Source organism: Plasmodium cynomolgi, chromosome 14 (assembly GCF_000321355.1).
Source record: "Plasmodium cynomolgi strain B DNA, chromosome 14, whole genome shotgun sequence".
Taxonomy (NCBI): domain Eukaryota; phylum Apicomplexa; class Aconoidasida; order Haemosporida; family Plasmodiidae; genus Plasmodium; species Plasmodium cynomolgi.
Window position 1 is genome coordinate 377,619 of NC_020407.1, and position 20,236 is coordinate 397,854.

General features: G+C 39.4%; 2 protein-coding genes across 2 annotated transcripts; one reads left to right on the top strand and one right to left on the bottom strand.

The window, feature by feature from the left end:
- Positions 1–1,379: 1,379 nt before the first annotated feature.
- Positions 1,380–1,915, top strand: PCYB_141780 (40S ribosomal protein S27; the record flags this gene model as incomplete). Its single annotated transcript, XM_004224649.1, has 2 exons — positions 1,380–1,546; positions 1,834–1,915. The coding sequence occupies 2 exons, from the start codon at positions 1,380–1,382 to the stop codon at positions 1,913–1,915; spliced, it is 249 nt and encodes an 82-aa protein (XP_004224697.1).
- A 1,102-nt stretch (positions 1,916–3,017) lies between these two features.
- PCYB_141790 (hypothetical protein) lies at positions 3,018–19,192 on the bottom strand. The gene is made up of 8 exons (XM_004224650.1): positions 17,897–19,192; positions 14,357–17,557; positions 13,611–14,210; positions 13,358–13,474; positions 9,756–13,253; positions 7,562–9,529; positions 6,205–7,523; positions 3,018–6,129 (listed from the first exon to the last, which is right to left on the bottom strand). The coding sequence occupies exons 3-6, from the start codon at positions 14,208–14,210 to the stop codon at positions 7,562–7,564; spliced, it is 6,183 nt and encodes a 2,060-aa protein (XP_004224698.1). The 5' UTR covers positions 14,357–17,557; positions 17,897–19,192; the 3' UTR covers positions 3,018–6,129; positions 6,205–7,523.
- Positions 19,193–20,236: the final 1,044 nt, after the last annotated feature.

Sequence of the window (20,236 nt, forward strand, 5' to 3'; positions counted from 1 at the left end):
CATCCCCGCTTAAGTGGACTAATTAAAACGTTTATAGTGGGTTCCTTCTTTTTTTCCTCCCCTCAAATATCAGTATTAAATTTGAATGAATTTTTCGTGCCACAGGCTGACCCTCTTTTATTTTTTTTTCCAGTCAAGTGGAACAGTGAAAGAGGCTAAAATATATCCACATATATATTTGCATTCGTGTAGAATATTTTTTTTTTTTTAACGCCCAGTTGGATACTGCTTTTCCGAGCTGTCAGGTTTTTTGCCGTTTCGGAATCGCTTAAAAATGTGACAAATGCGTGTAGCACACCATTCTCTGCGTTCGAACACGCCATTCACCACTTTATTAAATGCCAAAATTTTGCATTCGCTTTTTTGTAAAAAAAAAAAAAGTATATTCACATCTATGAGGTTAAGCGGTTTTATCGAGTGATATGAAATGGAAAGCGGCAATTTTGTAGCTTCATGGATTGGTGGGTACGCGTTGAAACGGTGAAGCGGCATGGTTTCATTGCGGAATCGCGAAACGCTTCTGTCAAATAAAGCATTCCCTTTTACCACCATATGCCGCATTACATATTGCCCCCCTTGAATCTGAACCCTTTTGCTTTTTTTTTTCACGCGCGAGAAAGGTTACATTTCCGCCCGTAAAATTAACATGGCAAAAAAAAAAAAAACTTCTGTATTTGTTATAAAAAAAGGAAAGGCACCTCCACCTCTATTTATTTATGTACTTATAAAATAATATGCAATATGTTTTTTATATTCACATGCTAGCGTGTACAAAACTTTATCCCTGCTTAATGAAAAGATATGCGCATAATAAAGAACGCATATGTGATAGGATGAAGTGCATTCATCAGGGCCTAATTCATTTTCCCCCTTCTTTCGCAAAAAAACAAACAAATAAAAATATATATATAATCACCGGCTTTAACCCCATTTGGAATAAAAAAATTCAGTTTAAAAGTTTTATTTTTTATATTGTAATAAAAACATTGTTATATATTCCCCCAAAAAAAGAAAAAAAAGTAGAAAAATTAATCAAACAAAAAAATTGAAAAAGTTGACTATAAATTTATAGAAAAAAAAAACATTATTTCATTTTGCGTGATTTCGCTGAACAAATCATCCATAAGTTAACCCATGGTATGTACCAGAACGTGGCATTATACTCAAAGTAGCCTTTGCGTTTTTATTTAACAAACGAGTGTATAGCAAATGCAAACAACAGTGTAAATAAATCTTTACGTAACAAGTGTTTATACAATAAATGTATATGTAAGAGTACGTGCAAATATTTTACTTACACGCTATACGGATTAACTGCTTCAAATTTGAACCCTCCCCCCCGGCTACAATTCCTACCTATCAAACTCTTACATTTCAAAATGAATGTCGACCTGTTAAATCGTGACCCAGCTGAAGAGGCCAAGAAACATAAATTAAAAAGATTAATACCAAGCCCCAATTCTTATTTTATGGATGTAAAATGCCCAGGATGTCTTCAAATCACCACCTTGTTTAGCCATGCGCAAAATGTTGTTTTGTGTGGAAGGTAAGCCAAAAAAGGAAAAAAAAAAAAAAAAATGGCTACCCAGGCTGTATGCATGACCGCCTGCGCAACGTCGATTTGGCGCTATAGGCAAGTGTTCAACTTATACTGGTTCCCCCTTTTCCGTTTTTGCCATGAACTGCTTATTATGCTGTGTTTACCATTCTTTGTTTTCCACTTAACATTCATTTAATGATCCCTACGCCGATCGCTTGAACAATTTATTTAAAATGCACACACATGTGGCGATTTTTTTTTTTTTTTTTTTTTTTTTTTTCTCCCCATTATAGCTGCAATATTATGTTGTGCCAACCGACGGGTGGAAAATGCAAATTAACAGAAGGTTGCTCCTTTAGGAAAAAAATTGAATAAATGGTGTGCAATGAAAGCTTACAGTATTTAACCACATGGTAAAGGGAAAAAAAAAAAAGCCTTTTTCATGCGAGAAGAACCATGGGACGAATTCACGAACACTTGAGCAAAACAAATTTGCAAAAATGTTGCGAAATGACGACTTCCTACACGAACTAATTAAAATGAGTTAAAAATACATATATTTTTTTTTTCCATCCCAAGTAGAAATATACATGGGTATATGCGAACACATATATACATATATACGTTGTGTACATATTAACTTTACATTTACCCGATTTTTTAAATTAAAATATTCAACAAAAAAACTAAGAAAAGTAGAAGTAAAATTTTTGTATTGCTCATTTAGCAGTTGAGTTGCTAGCACAGTGGTTCACTTGAAAAAGTGATTGCCAAAACAGCTGCTCTCAAAATTGGGTCAAATGATTTGTTACTGCGGTTTGTGAAATGTCTGGCGGTAAATAATTTACGCACTTTTCGGACGTTTCCCTCCTCACGACACGTCCAGGCTTGACCCCATCCATAACGGAAATGTACCCCCCTCTTCGCAAATCGCGCCGGGGATATCTCACACAAATGAAAAGCGAAACGTACAAGCGAAACGTGCAAGCGAAACGTGCAAGCGAAACGTGAAGCGAAACGTAAAAGGTGCGTTTATCCTCATTGAGCATATGTCAAAAGCCATTCCTTTGAGCTATTAACGGGGAAGCATACAAAACGGCTAACATATTGTTACCGAAAAGGGAAGGGCACACCCACCGCGATGAGAAAATCCAAAAGTTTTTACACTCTCTATAGTGTCATATTAGAAAGTTTCATTGTGATGAAAAAAATATGGTTACACAAATGTCCTTACCACTGACAAAAATGCATTTGTCCTGAGTATGTATAAAAAAGAAATCGAACTTTGGTGTGCAGGGGCATTCTTAAAAAAATGCAGCTACAGACGTTGTATTGCACTTGGCCCCAGCTAACGTTCGTAATAAGGTAACAACAGAGGTGAAAAAAAAAAAAAAACACGCATTGGGGCCATCCGTAGGGGTACGTCATATAAAACGGTTCTCTCCCTTCCGCTTCTTTCGCTTTCCACCCCCCTTGGCTACACAACTTTGCTTTTTTCCCTATTCAGCCGCCTTAAATCTCGCTCTCGTATGGAGTTCTTCACATCCGTCATGGTCGAATCCATGGCCTTCCGCTTCTTCAGGTTAGACGTTTCTCCCTTTTTGGTCGCAGAATTTTTATCCGATAACATAGAGTTAACGCAATTTAATGCCTCATTTTTCGTTTTTATATTGTTAAAGATATCATAATCGTCGTACAGGAAAATATGCTTATCGCTGTTTAATTTTATATGATAAAGGACCCATTCTTTGCTTCTCTGTTCATCCACAGAATCGTTGTTACTCAACATGGATGTGTTAACTTCAGCTGGAAGGTCATTCCCCACATCGTTGGCAGTGTAAATGGTATTTTCTTTATCTACCTGAGAGGTTGCCTTCTCGACACTGTTATTGTCCAAATGATTTAGCTGCGTACTTTTATTCATATCTGTACAGCTGGAGTTATAATTCAGCTTGCTCGTTAAAAATTTAATATTTTCACAGTTCAAATAGTTGGTACAGTTAAGCAATTTTCCATTCTTAAATAAATTTAAAAAGTCGGATAAGTTTGTTTTATTTCCGTTGTTAAGGGCGTTGTCCACAAATTTTATTATACTTTCCTTCTTTTTTTTGTTCCCCTTCCTGCTATACGAACTTAAGTTTTTAATTATGTCCTGTTCGCTCTTTTGGTAATACAAGACCTTTTTACACGTCAGCAGAAAGACGCTGTGCATCCTTGTGGATAGATTGGCTGGCATGGTGGCAGATTTATTCGCTAGGAATTCTCTGAATAGCTTAAATATTCTCAAATCTAGTGAGGCACTTGAACTGTTGCATATTAACTCTTCATTATTTGCGGCTCGTTTTAAATACGCGTATTTGCTGCTAACCGGGGTGGTACTCCTGGGAGGAGTTTCCGTCACATTTTCAGAATTCCCCCCTGAGACTGTACAAGTCATCATCCCATCATTGGCGAATAACAAAATGATTGGATAAACCAAAATGTGTGGAGTAAAATAACACAGTACTTCGAAAAGGAAGCATAAATGTTCGGTAATAATTTTGAAAAGAACATTAATTACTGAAATGTTGTAGCCATATATGACGGTTGCTTCTTCCAACACCTTGTAGTCGTTAAACCTTTTAATTGTCTTACCTATGTACACGTAAATTTCGAACAGGATCTTTAATATGTCGTAAATTTCGTTTAAGTGGTCCAAATGGTCGTACCCTAAATATATCCACTTATTTTCGATTTCGCTCAATTTGTTCTTCTTTTGGTTGGGCACACTATTGCCCGCTTCTGCCGTTTCTGCCACTTCTGCTACTTCTGCCACTTCTGCCGTTTCTGTCACTTCTGCCGTTTCTGCCCTTTCTGCCCTTTCTGCCACTTCTACCCTTTCTGCCACTTCTTCCCTTTCTGCCACCTCAGCAGGGTCATTCTTATCACTTGTGATGCCGTTCAGAATGGGCCTTTCCTTCATATCGATCGCGTTTTCCTTATTGGGGGAGCTCTTATATTCATTTACATTGGTTTCTTTCGGCTCTTTTGTCCTGCTTCCATCCGTTTTGCTTCCATCCGTTTTGCTTTCTTCCGTTTTGTGTTCATCCGTTTTGCTTTCTTCCGTTTTGTGTTCATCCGTTTTGCTTTCTTCCGTTTTGCTTTCTTCCGTTTTGCTTTCTTCCGCTTTGCGTTCGTCCGTTTTTCTTTCGTCCCCTTTTTTGACTGGCGTTTCAAACGATGCATCTTCCTCCTTTTCTTCCTTAAATAAATCTAAAACTTTTTCATCTACTAGGAATTTTCCCAAATGAGCACAGGGGAAGTCATCCGTGATGGATGTGTCATCCCCGTGGAGTGGGTCATCCACCCAGGGCAAGTTACCTCCCGTGAACCCCTTCCCCTCCACCACAATCCCATTTTCACACAACATTTCTTCGTAAATTTTGCTTAGGACATTCTTCAAAACGTTTTTACTAACTTCAAGAACAATGGTGAAATATTTGATGAAGGTAAATTCACTCCTTTGGACTCTTTTGCAATATAAATTGTAGTAGTCCTGGTTGAAGGAATCATTTTGCCAAATTTTAAAATTCCCTTTGCTGATGAAAAATTTCATGTAATGAATACACCTTGCGTAATTCTTTCTCATAAAATAGTAGATGCACAGATGGTAAGCTGCTTGTGAGTTGTAATTTCCGCAGTTTTTATTCTCCGCAATGAAATTTAAACCTTCGACTATATCGTTAAGGACATCTTCGTACCTAATTTCGATGTTTTTTATTACCACCTTTAATTTGTGTACATCGTAATTGAATTCGTTCATATCCTTTTCGTCCAGCTCTCTTTCATACGTGTCATGCGGAGGGGTAATTCCCACATGGTCCCTCTGCTCCTGTTTCGTCACCTCACCCGTGACATCCTTTCGAATGCTGTTCTCCTTCAAGTGCTTGCTTCCATTTTGTCCTCCTTCGGCGACCTCCATGTCGGTGTTTGCATCTTCATATTCCATGCTGTTGGAGGAATTGTAAAGAGATGGAAAACTGCAGTTATTCGAGTTCCCATTTTCGTGATAATCGGTGTAATAATTCACACACATATTGAAACTTTGTTTTTTCTTCCTAAGCGCGAGGGTGCCATTTTTTGCATGTCCGTTATATGTCCCTGAGTTCTTCTTCGAGTTATGCTCTAACATGTCGGCCTCGTCGAGGGGGTCACTGATCTTCCTTGAAATGTTTGTTTCGTTTGCCTCATTTGCTTCGCCTGCCTCATTTTTTTCATTTTCTCCATTTTTTTCATTTTCTCCATTTTCTCCATTTTCTCCATTTTCTTCATTTTCTCCATTTTCTTCATTCTCTCCCTCGTTACTCTCATCACGGTTTATGCCACTCGCGGAGTGATCCCCCAAATGGTCAGCCTGTTCGCCCCTGTTCAGTGCCTCCGCCATGCGGCAGCTTTTCGCAGCATCTCCACTGCAGCCCCCATCAAGTGTAGAACCAGAACCTTTGCCATTATTATTCACATCATACGTGTAATATTTAACACCTTCACTTAAATTTAGATCCTTCACATGGTTAAGCAGATCATCCGACAACCTTGTGTCGTATTTGTAGCTAAAAAGTGAAGCCAGGAAAAAGTATCTCGGATAATACAAGCAAATTTTCAATCGAGTCACCAACAATTTATACAACGGAATGATCATTTGTGTGCTTTCCTTATCTCCATTCATAATGTAGACTGCCTCATTTCTGCACATATAATAACTGCTCGTGCTGATGAGCGACGGTTTCAAAACAAAATTTTTTTTCTCGAAATGGTTTTCACAGCCACTTCGATTGTTGTTCCTACCGTCTTCGTGTTTTCCGGGGCTTCTCTCAATTTGTAACTTCTCACAATAATTTAGCTTTTTCATATCACTATCGCAAGTTTCGTTTTTATTTTTGTTGCCCTCTTGATTCCCTTCCCCAGGTTCGTTCCTTTCCTGTTCACCGGCCAGATTATACGTGTTCAGTTCTTCCTTGGCGGACAAAGCCGCGTTCTCGTCATTCGCGTGGCAGGGTTGCTGCAGGGTGCCCTTCTGAGAACTGCTCTGCTGGGAGTTACCCTGCAGTGTGACGCTTTGCTTGGAACCGATTTGGTTAAGGTCCAAAAAGTGAACGCTCAGAAATATTAGGCTGTCCGCGTAATGACACATGGTAATTAGCATAAAGTACAGAAGAAGACTCTCATACGTAGAGGAGCTGTCTGGCCATTCCGACGCATCCTTCACATCCGCCCTCATGTCACGTTCTCTTTTATTGTCATTTTGATCTTCACCGCTCTGATGGCAGCTTTGTGATAGGAGTGAATTAAAAAGGAATTGAAAAATTTTTCCTAAAAATAAAAACACCAAGTAAATCGATTTGTCCTCCAGCTTCTGGCATTCCGCATAATTTAGAGCATACTCTTGCGCCCTATTGGCTAAGTAAAACTTTAAGATGTTGATATAGTACTTTTTTGAAATCTTTTTCCTACTTCTTTTTTTAAAAAATTGTTTTTGCAACACGTCTGCTTTGGTTAGCGAATCTATTGACACCTTAGTATCATTCCCATCGCTCAGTTCTTCTTTTTTTATTTTAATTTGGTTCGCAAGGAGGTCTTCCCTCGTGTGGGATCCCTTTTTCGCGTCTTCCAGGCTGTTCAAGCAGGAGACTTGTTCATTCGGGCCTTCTCCTTCACGGGGATTGCTTTTTTCTTCCTCTCCCTGCTGTTCCTCCTTATCCTCCTCCGCGTCTTCCTTCTCGTCTTCCTCCTCGTCGTCGTCCTCCTCCTCTTGCTCCTCCTTTTTTTCACTTTGGAACGCATCTACCTGGTTGGTTCTTTCCACATTTGCGTATTTTTCCTCCACCTCCCTTTTTACCCTAATGGTTTGTGCACCAACAATTTGGTTTTCCGCGTCTGTCAAAATTTTCGCTACATTATTGCCCCAATAGTTTTCCTCGCAGTTAGCTTCTGTGTCTCCCTGCATTGGACATGCCTCCCCGGAGAGTAACTTTATCTTCTTATTCATTTCGTTTTTACTGCTCCCTTCAACACCATGCACATCCTTCTCTTTGTCACCGATTGTCCTTTTTCTATTGGCAGTTTCGTCATTCCGATACTCCAATCCGCTGCACCTTTGTAGCGACTCTGGAAAGTGTTCTCCTTCATGAACATGCTCCAAATTTTGGGAGGTACCAAATTGGTCGTTAATCGATTGGGATGCACCAAAGTTCGCATATCTTTTTTATTTTTTTTGGACAGCCCCTCCCTAGAATGAGGCCTCTCCACGGCACACTCTATGTTGAGGAAGGACAAGATGTCGCTGTTAAAAAGGTCCCTCTTAAGGTAGACATTTTTTAAGTAAAATGTCAAATTTTTCTTCACCGCTTGGAAATTATAAAAAGAATACTTATGCCTTAGGGCATCCATGAAGGGTTTATTTTTTTCTTCAAAGGTGTAAAAGAGGGAGTACTTAACGTAGGACGAAATGAAAAAGTTCAGATTGTTGAAGAGATTCTTCGCGTTTAGGATATTAATTTTGGACTTGACACAATTGGTTAATATTTTAAAAAATAAAAGATGTATAAATCTGTTTTGCGAATTTGACAACACCAGATGGTAGTTATTAATCTCTTGGTATGCGCTCTGTGTTTGGTTACCCCCCTTAAGTTCGTGATTATCATCGTTGTACATTTCGTCTGCTTCGATTATTTCGTTGTTTGTCCCATCACACTTTGCCCCTTCTCTGTCTATCTCGTCTCCATATTGTCCCTCTTTGGCTGAGGCAACAAAGGGGATTTCCCCTACCAGTGGATTTTTCGCCAGAAGGTTTCCTCTGCCTAGTAGGCTGTTCTCCACACAGCTCTCCTTCGCCTTAAGCTCGGTGACCAGCAAGCTGTTGTTATACGATTCCTCATGAATGCTCAAAAATAAATCAATAAAATGATGAGAAAATTCATCTTTCCCCCTATAATGATAATGGAAATATTTATAATAAACGTAAAGCAAAAAATTCAACAAAATGTCCGTATGCTTCAGCACATTTCGAATATACAAAAATTTCAAAAAGCAATAAATTCGATACAAATTTGAATTGTACAAAAAATTATTAACAAATCTGGAGGTAATATTTAATAATATATATTCTGGGAGGACAAATTCAGAAAAATATTTATCTTCTAAAAATTTGTACAAATGAAAATATTGCTGAAATGTATAGTAGTACAAAATTACATTTTTATTGTTATAAAAAGATGCCTTTAATCCAATGTTTAATTTGTCCATAATTTTTGCTATATTAAAATTGTATTGCTTATTATAATCATACTTCACTTCGCTCAAAATGTGAATGAACGAGGAATAAAACATGTTGCTAAAATGATTGTACTGTTTTTTATTTAGCACTTTTATTAATTCCAGATAGTCAATGCTTTTTTTGTTTACAAGGTTGAACAGCCGGTTTTTGTACGCCCTGTATACGTTTTTGAAGTGGTAGGGGTTATTGTTCAGAACAATTTTGATTTTTTCCTCACCTTGGATGGTTAATTTCTGTACGTCTCCTGTGCCTTTACCATCTTGGTGCGTATAATCATCGCAAGGAGTAGTTTTTCTTCTTTTTCTTCCTTTTCTTCTTTTTCCTCTTTCGCTTCTTCTTCTTCTGCTCCTCCTTACAGTCAAAAGTAGATAATTTTTCTGCACATATTCATCAAATTTTCTCTTCATTTCTTCTTTTATTTTGTACGGGTTTATCTCATTAAGCTCCTTTATGTAACAATCGAAGTTCTCAATTTGGAACCCCCCCTCGTTGTCCTCCAGGTACACATTCTTTATGTACTCATAAAAGCACACATAGTAGTAGTCGTCATTCAGGAACAGGTCCTTCAGGTAATCCAAGTAGACGTTGTACGTCAGGGGGTCCGTGTAATCTGCGCTTGTTTCGTCGTCCAGTGAGATCATCCGTTCGAACACTTTCACGAAGGACATCATGAATTCCTGAGGAGGGGAGGCGGCAACGAAATGGAGTAATCAGAAAAGCGGTGAAGGGAGAAGCGGTGAAGGGAGAAGTGGTAACGAGAGAAGCGGTAAAAAGAAATGCGATAGAAAGAAGTGTCCATTGGGAGATACGACAAACCGATCAGCTAAAACAACACGCTGTCTGGGCAGATATGTGCCGATGGGGACGCGCCCAACTGACGTTGCCCTTTCCGCAAAAGGTTACCTTTCCCTCGCTTTTGGACCTCTTAAAATTTATCAAAAACTGAAGAACGTTGTAGTCATTAAACGTGTAGTACACATTGCGCGAGGCGTAGTTCAAATACGCGTAGTCACTGCTGGGGAAAGAGACACTCACGCTCCTCCTGTTGGACACCCAAAAAAACTGATTCATATAAGTATTATAATCAACCAACTTCTTCACATCTAGACATATGCTCTGCATGTACTTGTGAATGTACAGCGAGAGGAATAATTCCACAGCCTTTATGTCACTCATTTTCATGCTAAATATGTCAAGCGTGTAATTTGTCGTTCTTATTTTCTTTCCGCATGATTCGTTTTCACTCTTCTCCTTTGAAACGATGTCGAAGGGATAAACAGGCTTCAAAAATAGGAAATTGTTAAACAAAAATGAAAAGCAAATGTTAATAAGGCTATTAATCGTGTGGTTGTTTCTGTAAATTTTGTTATGCACCTTGATGTGCTTTATGTCCACATAGGGGTTTATCATGTCGTACACAATTTTGCTGATGATTTTTCTTTCGTTCCTTTGCTGCGCCTTCAAGTGGGTGGTCTGTTTTTCAGCCCGTTTTTCAGCCTGTTTTTCAGCCTGCTCTTCTGCCTGCTTTTCATCCTGTTTTTCAGCCTGTTTTTCATCCTGTTTTTCAACCACTTTTTCAACCTCTTTTTCATCCTCTTTTTCAACCTCTTTTTCAACCTCTTTTTCATCCTCTTTTTCAACCTCTTTTTCAACCTCTTTTTCATCCTGTTTTTCAGCCTGTTTTTCAACCTCTTTTTCAACCTCTTTTTCAACCTGTTTGTCATTCCCAGGGGTTATCCCTTCATGCGTCTTAAAAATGCCGTATGAAGCTTCACCTGGGTGATTATAGCATTTTGGGTGACTATCCTCCTTGTCCTTCCAACAATTATTAACACTGCCTGTTAGCATAGCATCATTTGTGCATTCTTCCTTGGAGAACAAATTAAAAAAGAGGCTTCCCTTTACCTCTTCCATATTGTAGGAAGAGGCAAACCTCTGATTGGAAGTGTTTCTCCTGAGGAAGATATTTTTCTCCTCACTGTTTTTTCCCTTTAGCATTTTCCCGCCTCCCTTCTTCCATCTAGACAAGTAGTACAGCACACATGCAAAGATACAGTTAAAGGACGACTTGGAACTCTCTCTAATGTAACGAACAGTCCGCTTGACATTATTTAAAATCAATTCATAATACAAATTGTCGTGATAAAAATAGTGAATGTTATGTAGACTCCTTTCTAAATGGATCGAAATGTCAGTGTTAAAAATGGTTAACAAAATGTTTAAAGAAAAATAAAATAAATTCAAGGAACACTTATTCATGTTGTACAGTTCATTTTTGTCCATGTTAAAATGGCTAATATATTCCTCTTGAAGAATATACTTAAATAGGGAATGATAAATTAGTTCCTTCTTAATTTGCATGAAGTCATTCATTATGTTATTTTCCTTGCACAGCTTCGTTAGCTTCGAAAGTACATCGTTCATTTCTAGCACGTCTCTATTTTTACAGTTGTTAAAAAGGTCCACATAGAACATACTATTTTGTAATAAATTTTCCATTAAATTGCAAAATATAAATATGTATTTGTTCTTCTTCATTTTGTTCCTCTTATTGTGTTTCTTTTTGGACATTAATAGAACGTTGATGGAGCTGAAGTTCAGCAGAGTTTGCAGATAAATTTGGTACCCCCTGGTGTTTTCCTCTTCCTTTTGGCCCATGCGGAACTTCCCATCGTTATCGTCACTTGTGTGGTTGCTCATACTAGCACTGCTCCGCCTACTGCTCCGCTTACTGCTGGCTGATCCGTCTTGTGATAAATGATGCTGCCTCGAACTGTACCCCCCTTCTTCACTTGCCATTTCGATGGCCATACCATCTTCATCCCTGACACTTGGTACGCTCTTCCCACGCTTCGCGATGCCAATCAGGCCATTCGTCTGACCTAGCTTTGGCCCTGTAAACTCCTCTTTATCTAACCTCACAGAGGGATTAAAATGCAAGTACGTTTTTAACACGGACGAAAGTAACAAAATGATGCTGCTCGAGATGTGCAAAAATAGATAGTACGTGTTGTATATATCGTTGTTCAAGAAAAAATCATGGTTCTTTCTTAAATGCAAAATGTTGTAATTTTCAATGTGCAAAATTGATATAAGTATGAACAAAATATGCGCATAGGTTCGACTAAGCGTCGTGTAAATCTTATTCTGACTCTTGTTTATCACGGCAATGTATTTAAAATAGCACACATTGTTTATTTTTCTCTTCAATTTTTTTTTAATTTTTTTTAATTTTCCATAGCTCTGTAAAATGCGTTGGTTTCGGCTGCCGTATTTGAACTGGCTCATTTGAAACTCCCCTCCCTTGGCCATCACAACGATTTTGCTTTTGCTGGCTGCGCACCTGTCCGCGGCGGCGATCGTTTCTACCTGCGACTTGGTGTGAATTGCTGACAGGGGATCCGAAGAGTATCCCCCGCGGAGACCCTTCTCCGCGCCGCAGAACGGGCTGCTCAATGGGTTGCTGAACGTGCCGCTGAGCACGCTTCCTACTCCTTCCATCCGCTTTGCGTCACACATTTCACCCATTCGTCGCTCCAATTTGTTCATGCCCACCTCCTCCCCCAAAGGGTTGACAAAATATCTATTCATCCTCTTCCCAATTATGTTTTCCAAAATGCTATTTTTTATTTTGAGTTTCCCACTTACGGTAACTTTTTTCTTCACCTCGTTTACAATTTTGTAAATAATTCCTTTTCCAAAACGCACTCCACCTACTGACTGTAGCACTCCTTTACTCCTCACCTTCTTCCTTTTTTCTCGCTCAATGATTTTTTGTACTTGTTCGTAATTGGGAAGTCGCGTCACATTGGCATGTGTGTTTCTCGCTGAGCTGATCTGCGTCCCCCCTTTACACCTCCCTCTCCCTATGCGCTTCCTGTCCATCTCCACGTGGGCATCAATTTTCACCAGTACATTAACAAGCACATGAAAGGAAGTAAAAATGGTGTTCAGAAATCTGTAGGAACATCCGTATCTAAAATTTACAAAATTGAAAACGTTCAGCATATGCCAAGTGGCCTGATCATCGTACGAAAAAACATTCTTCTCAATCCCCAAAATTTTGGACAATTTATTTGTGTGAAATTCGGAAAAGGAATTCAGACGCAAATAAAAAAGAGAAAAAACACAGCTGTACACATTCATCATTTTGTTGATTATCACAAACCGGGGGTCCTGTTCCTGATAATATTCCTTGATAAACTCCATGCAGCGATTTAAAAATTCAATAATAATATTTTGCAGCTCGAAATCAAGAGACAACATGCAAAGTCTTGTGTCAAACAGGGAATGGAGATAATCAATGCTTTGGCTGAAATTTTCATCCCGCTGTTTCGCCTTCTTGTATAAACTTAGGATGCTATTTTCTTTCAGTTCTTTGCAAATGCATTTTTTTATATACTTATACGAGTGTACCAGGAAGATGAATCGTTTTTTTTATTCATCTTTTCCCTTTGGCACCCTCCCCTGTTCAACTTGGCAAACGTGATTAGTATGTTCAATACGTCGTTCTGTTCTACGTCCGCAATGCCATGACAAGCTACTCGACTTCGCCCCTCCTTTTCTATATAATTTTTATGCACACTGTAAATCCTCTTAACGTAATTATCTTCTCTTAGGACCTTAAAAAAGGAAGGCTTCAAAAAAATGTTCTTACTGTACAAACTGTGATTAATTTCGTCAAACACATAATTGTAGCTCCTGTTTATTGGTATTTTTTATTTTTAAAATGGTATAAAGATCGTTACAATATCTTACAATTCGCTGGGCTACCTTCCACACAATTCTTCTGAACATGTCATTTTCGTATAATCGCAAGTTTAGTATAAAAAAGCATTTATGGTAGCATTTCAAAAAAGAAGAAAAGGCTATATTCACATTTTGATCCAACTTTGTAAATACATTTTTAAATTTCTTCATATTGCTGACAGAAGAATTGTGGGTTGTACTTTTTCTTTTTTTGAGTTGTCCTTTTTTTGATACGAATTCGTTTCTCCATTCCTTTTTATCCACAAATGGATCCTTCTTATTTCCTTGGTTTTCTCTGTTTTCCCCCAATGTCTCTTTGCATTTTCGACCTCTTTCTTGTGCTTCCTCTGTAAGTGCTATTCCCTCATAGAGAGGTTCCTCTTCTCCAGGTACTCTTTCCTCATCACAGTGATGATGGTCCTCTTCATTAGCATCTCCCTGATTATCCAATATGCCATCCTCTTCGCTACTCCTTTGTTTCTCTCCCTCCCTAGGAAGCTGTCCCTGTTTTGCATTTGCTTGACCACTGTGTAGATCTCCCTTCTGCTCCTCATGTTCGTATGGCCGTTTCCTTAGCAGTCCTTCTTCCACAACATTCTCTTCACCCATTTCTTTGTGCCCTTCGTGTGCTTCACCCTTCCTGTGCCCCTTTCCTCTTGGCCCCCTTCTCCGGGCGTTCTTATAAATCGAATTGATACGCCCCATATCCTCATTTACTTTACAAAAATTGCCAGTTTCGCTTTTAACCAAATAGTTTATGTCATACTTATCCAAAAAAAAGTTACATTTTTAAAATAATATTTCGAGTTCAGATAAAGGAACTTCAAAAATAAAAATACCACACGCCGTCTCACCACCCTACACTCTTCATCATAACTGTACTTAATTAGGAGGCAATTTAATATGCTAAAAGTGTGATTAATCATAGATTCTAAATTTACTTTATCGTATGTGTATTTCCTCTTCAACTTATTCAGGTAAGACTTGTGCAACAATTTTAGCATGTACAAATGGCAGTGAATCACATTTAGGTAATTATCGAACATGATGGAGGACGTAAAATCTTGGTGCACTACCTCTTTCCCCTTCATGGAGTTCACTATTTTCTCGGAGTCCTTTTCAATGTTGTGGTAGAAGTAGATGAAAGGGTCGCACTTAATACTGGCCAGATAAAACTGGTACAGCCGCAAAAAGGTGACGTACTCTTGCAAATTTTTTTTATTAATTATGCCGTTGCTTGTGAAGAAGAAAAATATTTTAAACAGGGCCCTTCTTATGGTGCACTCAGCAACGCGCTCACCATTTACTTTGCGGTCGCTACTGTCTCTCCGATCGTCACTTACTTTGCGGTCGCTACTGACGCTAGAGTCGCCTCCACACCCCTCACCACAGTAGTGATAAAAGAGCATCAGGACAATCTCTTCCGCCTTGGCCCTACCTTCGTCACTACTCGCATTTGACAAATTCATGTGTTCGTAAAATTTTTCTACGTCCAAAATTTCCTCGTCTTCCTTACCCATTTCGAGGTACAGCTTTTCCGTTTCGCACTTTAATGCGCGCGTCATGCAGACTATGCTATTCGCGTTGGATTCGCCATGCTGGCTACTGCTCGACGTGCTGAAGATATCACGCAAAATTAGTTTATTCCTATCTGTCGTATCACTCGTGTCGCCTGTGCCACTCTTCATGTCGTCTTCCTTCGTGTCGTCTTCCTTTGCGTCCTCTTCCTTCACGTCGTTATCCTTCGCGTCATCTTCCTTCACGTCCTCTTCCTTCACGTCCTCTTCCTTCGCGCCGCTCTCCTTCACCACTGCGCTGGAATTGTTTTTTAAAAACAAACACGAGTTCGTCCCGCCGCCACTCACTTGCTCACTGTTGTGTCTTTCACCGGACAACACCTCATTCATCCTCTCCCCCAGGAGTTCCTCCTTCTTCTGATTTGTGTACGAATTTGTGTCGCTGTTATTAACAGTGGTGGTCGAACTGAATTTGACGTTAATGTACGGATCATTCTGTTCGTTCAAGTCAGCCTCTTTTCTTTTATCTTTAAAAATGAAAGGCAAAAAATTGAGGCCCACCTGTGGGTGCTTTGTACACATAATACGAGTTGACAACGTTTTAGGGTCCCCCTTGACGGTGTCTTTAATGGGGGGATTAAACAGGTTCCTTAGGATGTCCTTAAAAAGGGCGCCGCTATCAGCGCCGTCATAAATGGCATAAAAATTATGGTAAGAGTACTTCATTTTGTGCATTTTTTTCTTCAAATAATCCTTCTGTTTTATCTGTTTCAACAACAAAATGTCGATAATAAAATGAGAAATGTTAAAAAAATTACTCCCATTAATATGATCGAATTTATCTATGGCATACATATTTTCATATAAATAATAAATATGCCTTATGCTGTCATTTCGTTTGATGCTTTTTAAAATTTTTTCATAATTTTTTATAAGAAATAATTCGTCCATGTCATCAATATACTTGTCGCCAATGTTGGATAGGATCGAATTGTTGTACGAACTTAATTTCTTTACTTTATCTCTGATTCTTTTTTTATTTATTTTGTTAATACTTAGGATGATCACTTCTTCGATCTCTTTTTTTTCCTTTTCATACTTCTCTCCGCGCGTGTAGTTGCGGCTACTCCTGATCTCACTGTACAGATTGACAAAGCGGGACAAGTCGAAGAAGGGGGATGTGCTTTGCCTCTCCACATCGTTTCTTTGCTCATATTGGAGCTCCTTTTTGTGCCCCCCTTTCTCCACGCAATTCATTTCTAAAAGGTCCACCGTCTCTCCTTCGTAATTACGTAGACTATGAGGCGCGTCGCCCCTTTCCTCCTGCTTCACCGAGTGGTCTCTACCTGCTCCCAAAGGAATGAGAAGGCTGCCTTTCCTGGTGCCTTCTCTACTCACTTCACCTTTATCCAACATCTTCAAATTTGCGTTACACTCATGGGGGCTAACTTCACCCGTGCAGCATTCTATCTCTTCCCGACTGCGAATCCCCTTATCATTCGTAAGAATTCGCTTCCTCACTCGTCCCTGTCGAGATATACTTCCGTCTGACACCCCCTTTCTACGCGTCTCTTGATCAACAAATTTCATGAAAAACTCGTGCTTGTTCTTTTTACATATTTCATATATATCATGAAACAAATCCGCAATTCTTTTCCGTTTTATAATTTGTTTCGCTTTTTTTTTCTTGTTTTTCAAGTGGTAAATGTGATAATATTCACTGATTAAACGGGACTGATATTCTTTGCATGCTCTCCTTACCTTGCTAAGAATGGATCCATTGAAGGATTCATTTGAAAAGAGTTCATCGAACAGGGCACTCGGTCTTCTTGCTTTGGCTTTCCCTGCCTTTCCTTTTTTGTCTTTATCCCTTTTGGGCTTCTCCCTTTTGGGCTTCCCCCGTTTGATCGTGTCATTTTGGATCTGCCCCTCTCCCACTTCTCCTTCTTCCATCGCGTCCTTCTCCGCTTTAACCCTTCTCGTCCTACCCCTCTGCAACTTTCCCTCCTGTTCTTCCTCCCTTAGGTTGCCACTCTTCGCTTTGTCCATCAGCACATCCCCCTTTGCACCATATCCAACGCTGTCACTTATTTCTTCCTTCTCCTGAACACTGCAGTAATCAAAAGTGCACATTTTATTATCCTTCGCCCAGAGAAAAATATCGCTACCCACTCCGACACTATTTTCACAAGAACGAGAAAGAGGAGTCTCCTCATTAGTCTTTCTCCTTTTATGTTGCAATGAATCATTTTCAATTGGTGGAATAAAGTCAAAAGCTCTACACTCGTTCGAATTAGACGGCGTCTTAGGACCTTCCTGATCGATCCTTTCATCTGTACTCCTTTGCATACATTTTATGATGCTCTTTTGTTGCGACAATCGCTTGTAGGAGACACTGTTTCCAAAAATTGGCGAGGCGTTGTTCTTCAGGACGCTCAGCTGGTTATTCGCAAAATTGGAGGGTGATTTACTTGTGAAAGAGCTGCGCTGGATATTCCCAAAACTGATGGGCGAGTTGCTCACAACGTTCGGGGTAGAATGGCTTGGTAAGAAGTGGGGCGTGTTGGGGGGGAAATTGCAGGGCGAATGTTTGGTCAAAAATTGGGGGGAGCCGTTGTTCACAGAGTTGCCTTCGCTGCATCTCACTATGTTGCCTTCGCTGCGTCTCACCATGCCCATTGGCGAACCAACAAAAGCGCTTCCTCCCGGGGTGTGATTAAAAAAATTGCTAGAGGCACTCCTCAGAATATTCCCCGTAGAATGAGAGACAAAATTCACGGGAGAATTGCTAATGATGGTGTCAGTCGATTTTTTCAAAATGTTGTGGGAAGCACTCTTTAAGATACCTCCAGGAGTGCTTTTTAAAAAACTGGTGGATTTGCTTTTTACAATTGAGGGGGGAGAATTTTTTAAGAAGCTGTTTACGGGATTTCTAAATAATATGTTCTTCAAATTATTGCAAAAATTGTTGGTCATATTGCTTTCCTCATTTGATACGTTCACCAAGTTATGGTCCGACAAAACCGTTTGGTCTTGTCTATCTTCTTTCAGCTGTATTTTTGGCGTGCTTCTCCCATTGGGCGACTTTTCCTCCTTCGACAGAGCGGCCTTTTTCTCCTCAGGCAGAGCGGCCTTTTTCTCATCAAGCAAAGCGGCTTCCTCCTCCAGCTTCGCCAGGGCGTCACTTTTCCTTAAGACGAAATTTCGCATGTCAACACTGTCGTCATAAATCGAAAACGTTTCTGTATTGTTCGAGTCAAAATAGACGTCCTCTTCACCCTCCTGGTTTTTTCCTTTCCCCCCTTTGGCATCCCCATCCCACTTGTGCGTCTCGCTTTTATGTGTGCACGATTTGGACTCCGCAAGGGAAAAGAACTCCTTTGTCTGAGGGTCTTCCACTTGGGAGTCCTTCGCTTCTCGCTCCACCGCTTCATCCTTCTCATCGGACGAAGCAGTCAAATCTGTACAGCTCTCCAAAAAAATATTCTCATAAGACGAATTAGCAAAAAGGCTATTCTGATCGTCCACCTCCTTCGTCTGTTCCTTTACGCCTAAGGGGAAATGTCGCCTGAGTATTCCCACAGTGTTTTCATAAATCGTTGGATTAAAGTGTTTACTGCCTTTTTCATTATACAACATCGAACAATGAAATGACGTTTTGGCATTCAAGTAGTAACTAATGTCATTGCTCTGCATGAAATATCTTATAAACACAACCCCAGCATTGTAACAGATTTCTACTTTATATCCATCGGAGACTTTGTTCAAATATTTGGACAACAAAATATACGTAAGGGAGCTGTACTTATAATTTTCTAAATAAAAATAAACATTTCCTATTATCTTTAAGAATTCAATTTTTCCTACATAATTTTTTTTTTTTAATTTTTCGATATTTTCTAATCCATAATTTAAGCATTCCTCGAACTTGAACTCTTTGTATAGCTTCTGCAGGTGTAGAATATACTTGTTTGTTTTCCCCTTTTCTTCCCAAGCTTCACCTTTTTTGTCTACCCTATTTTTTGCTTTTACATTTTTCGATATTAACATTTGTACGTATTTATCATCCAGCATTTTAGGTAAATTTTTTTTGTGCTTCCAATTTTGCTTATTAGTAATTTTGCTTTTCTCATATTTTTTGTTCCCATTTCTTTGGGAATCATTTTGACATCTATCCGTTGGCATCTGTCCGTTGGCTTCTCTCGAGGCAAGGACAAACTGAACTGTGTGCGCTTCTATAATGTCACAATTTTGGTTCTGCGCATGTAATGAGTGTGCAAACAGAGGTGTATGTGAATATCTTCATGCGCAAGCGAACGTAGGGATGGGGAAATCCCTTTGTTCCATGTGTGAGTAGCCTCCACGCAAAAGTTCGCAAAATATCACTACACATGTGAACCCTCTGCAATGTATAGCTTCTTCGTGTATCTGCAAATTACCCCTCCCTGAGTGGTTAAACCCTTTTGTGCCTTTTTCCTACACAACACGGATGCACCACTCTGCCAAGGGGGATATGAGGTATAAACAGAATAGTCATAAAAAAAAAAAAAAAGCGGGGCGCATTTTATTTTTGTTCTCCACCCCAGCATTGTCCCTTATTCTCAGGGTCAAACATAACGCTCGTTTTGTCCTTCAAATGGGGTACGCATGTACTAACGATAGTGTGGTAGCATGGCCACACCCTCGCAATTGCAATACTCGTTGCTGAACAAAATGTTTACACGAATGATGCATTTCGCAAGCGTTAATTTTTTGGAGAATATCCGCTTTGCTGCTTTACGAGGGGTACATTATACTTCAAAAAATAAAAAATAAAAAAAAATGAGGGTTACACGAGAAAGCTATCTTCCCAAACGAACTTGAACAAAACTAGAAAAACATAAACAAGCGCGAAATGGCGAAAAAAAAAACGTATGATAAGCGACAAAAAAACGTAATAAATATGCGCCAAAAAAAGGTATAATAAGGGCGAAAAAAACAGAGGAAACCCAAACGGTTATGCGAAACGCCACGCGGAGTTTCGTTCAATCGTTCACCAAAGAAGATTATATTACACAAGTTCAAGGTGGGTTTCAATTTGTACATTTCCATGTGCCAATTTTGCTGTCGAGCTAAGGG

Excerpts from the sequence above, each read along its gene's own strand:
- PCYB_141790 (XM_004224650.1), bottom strand. The coding sequence starts at position 14,210 with ATGGGTGAAGAGAATGTTGTGGAAGAAGGACTGCTAAGGAAACGGCCA. Across the intron at positions 13,475-13,610 it reads GGAAGGTAGCCCAGCGAATT|GTCCTAAGAGAAGATAATTA; the intron begins GTAAGATATTGT and ends TCCTTTTTTAAG. Across the intron at positions 13,254-13,357 it reads CGGACGTAGAACAGAACGAC|TATATAAAAAAATGCATTTG; the intron begins GTATTGAACATA and ends CACTCGTATAAG.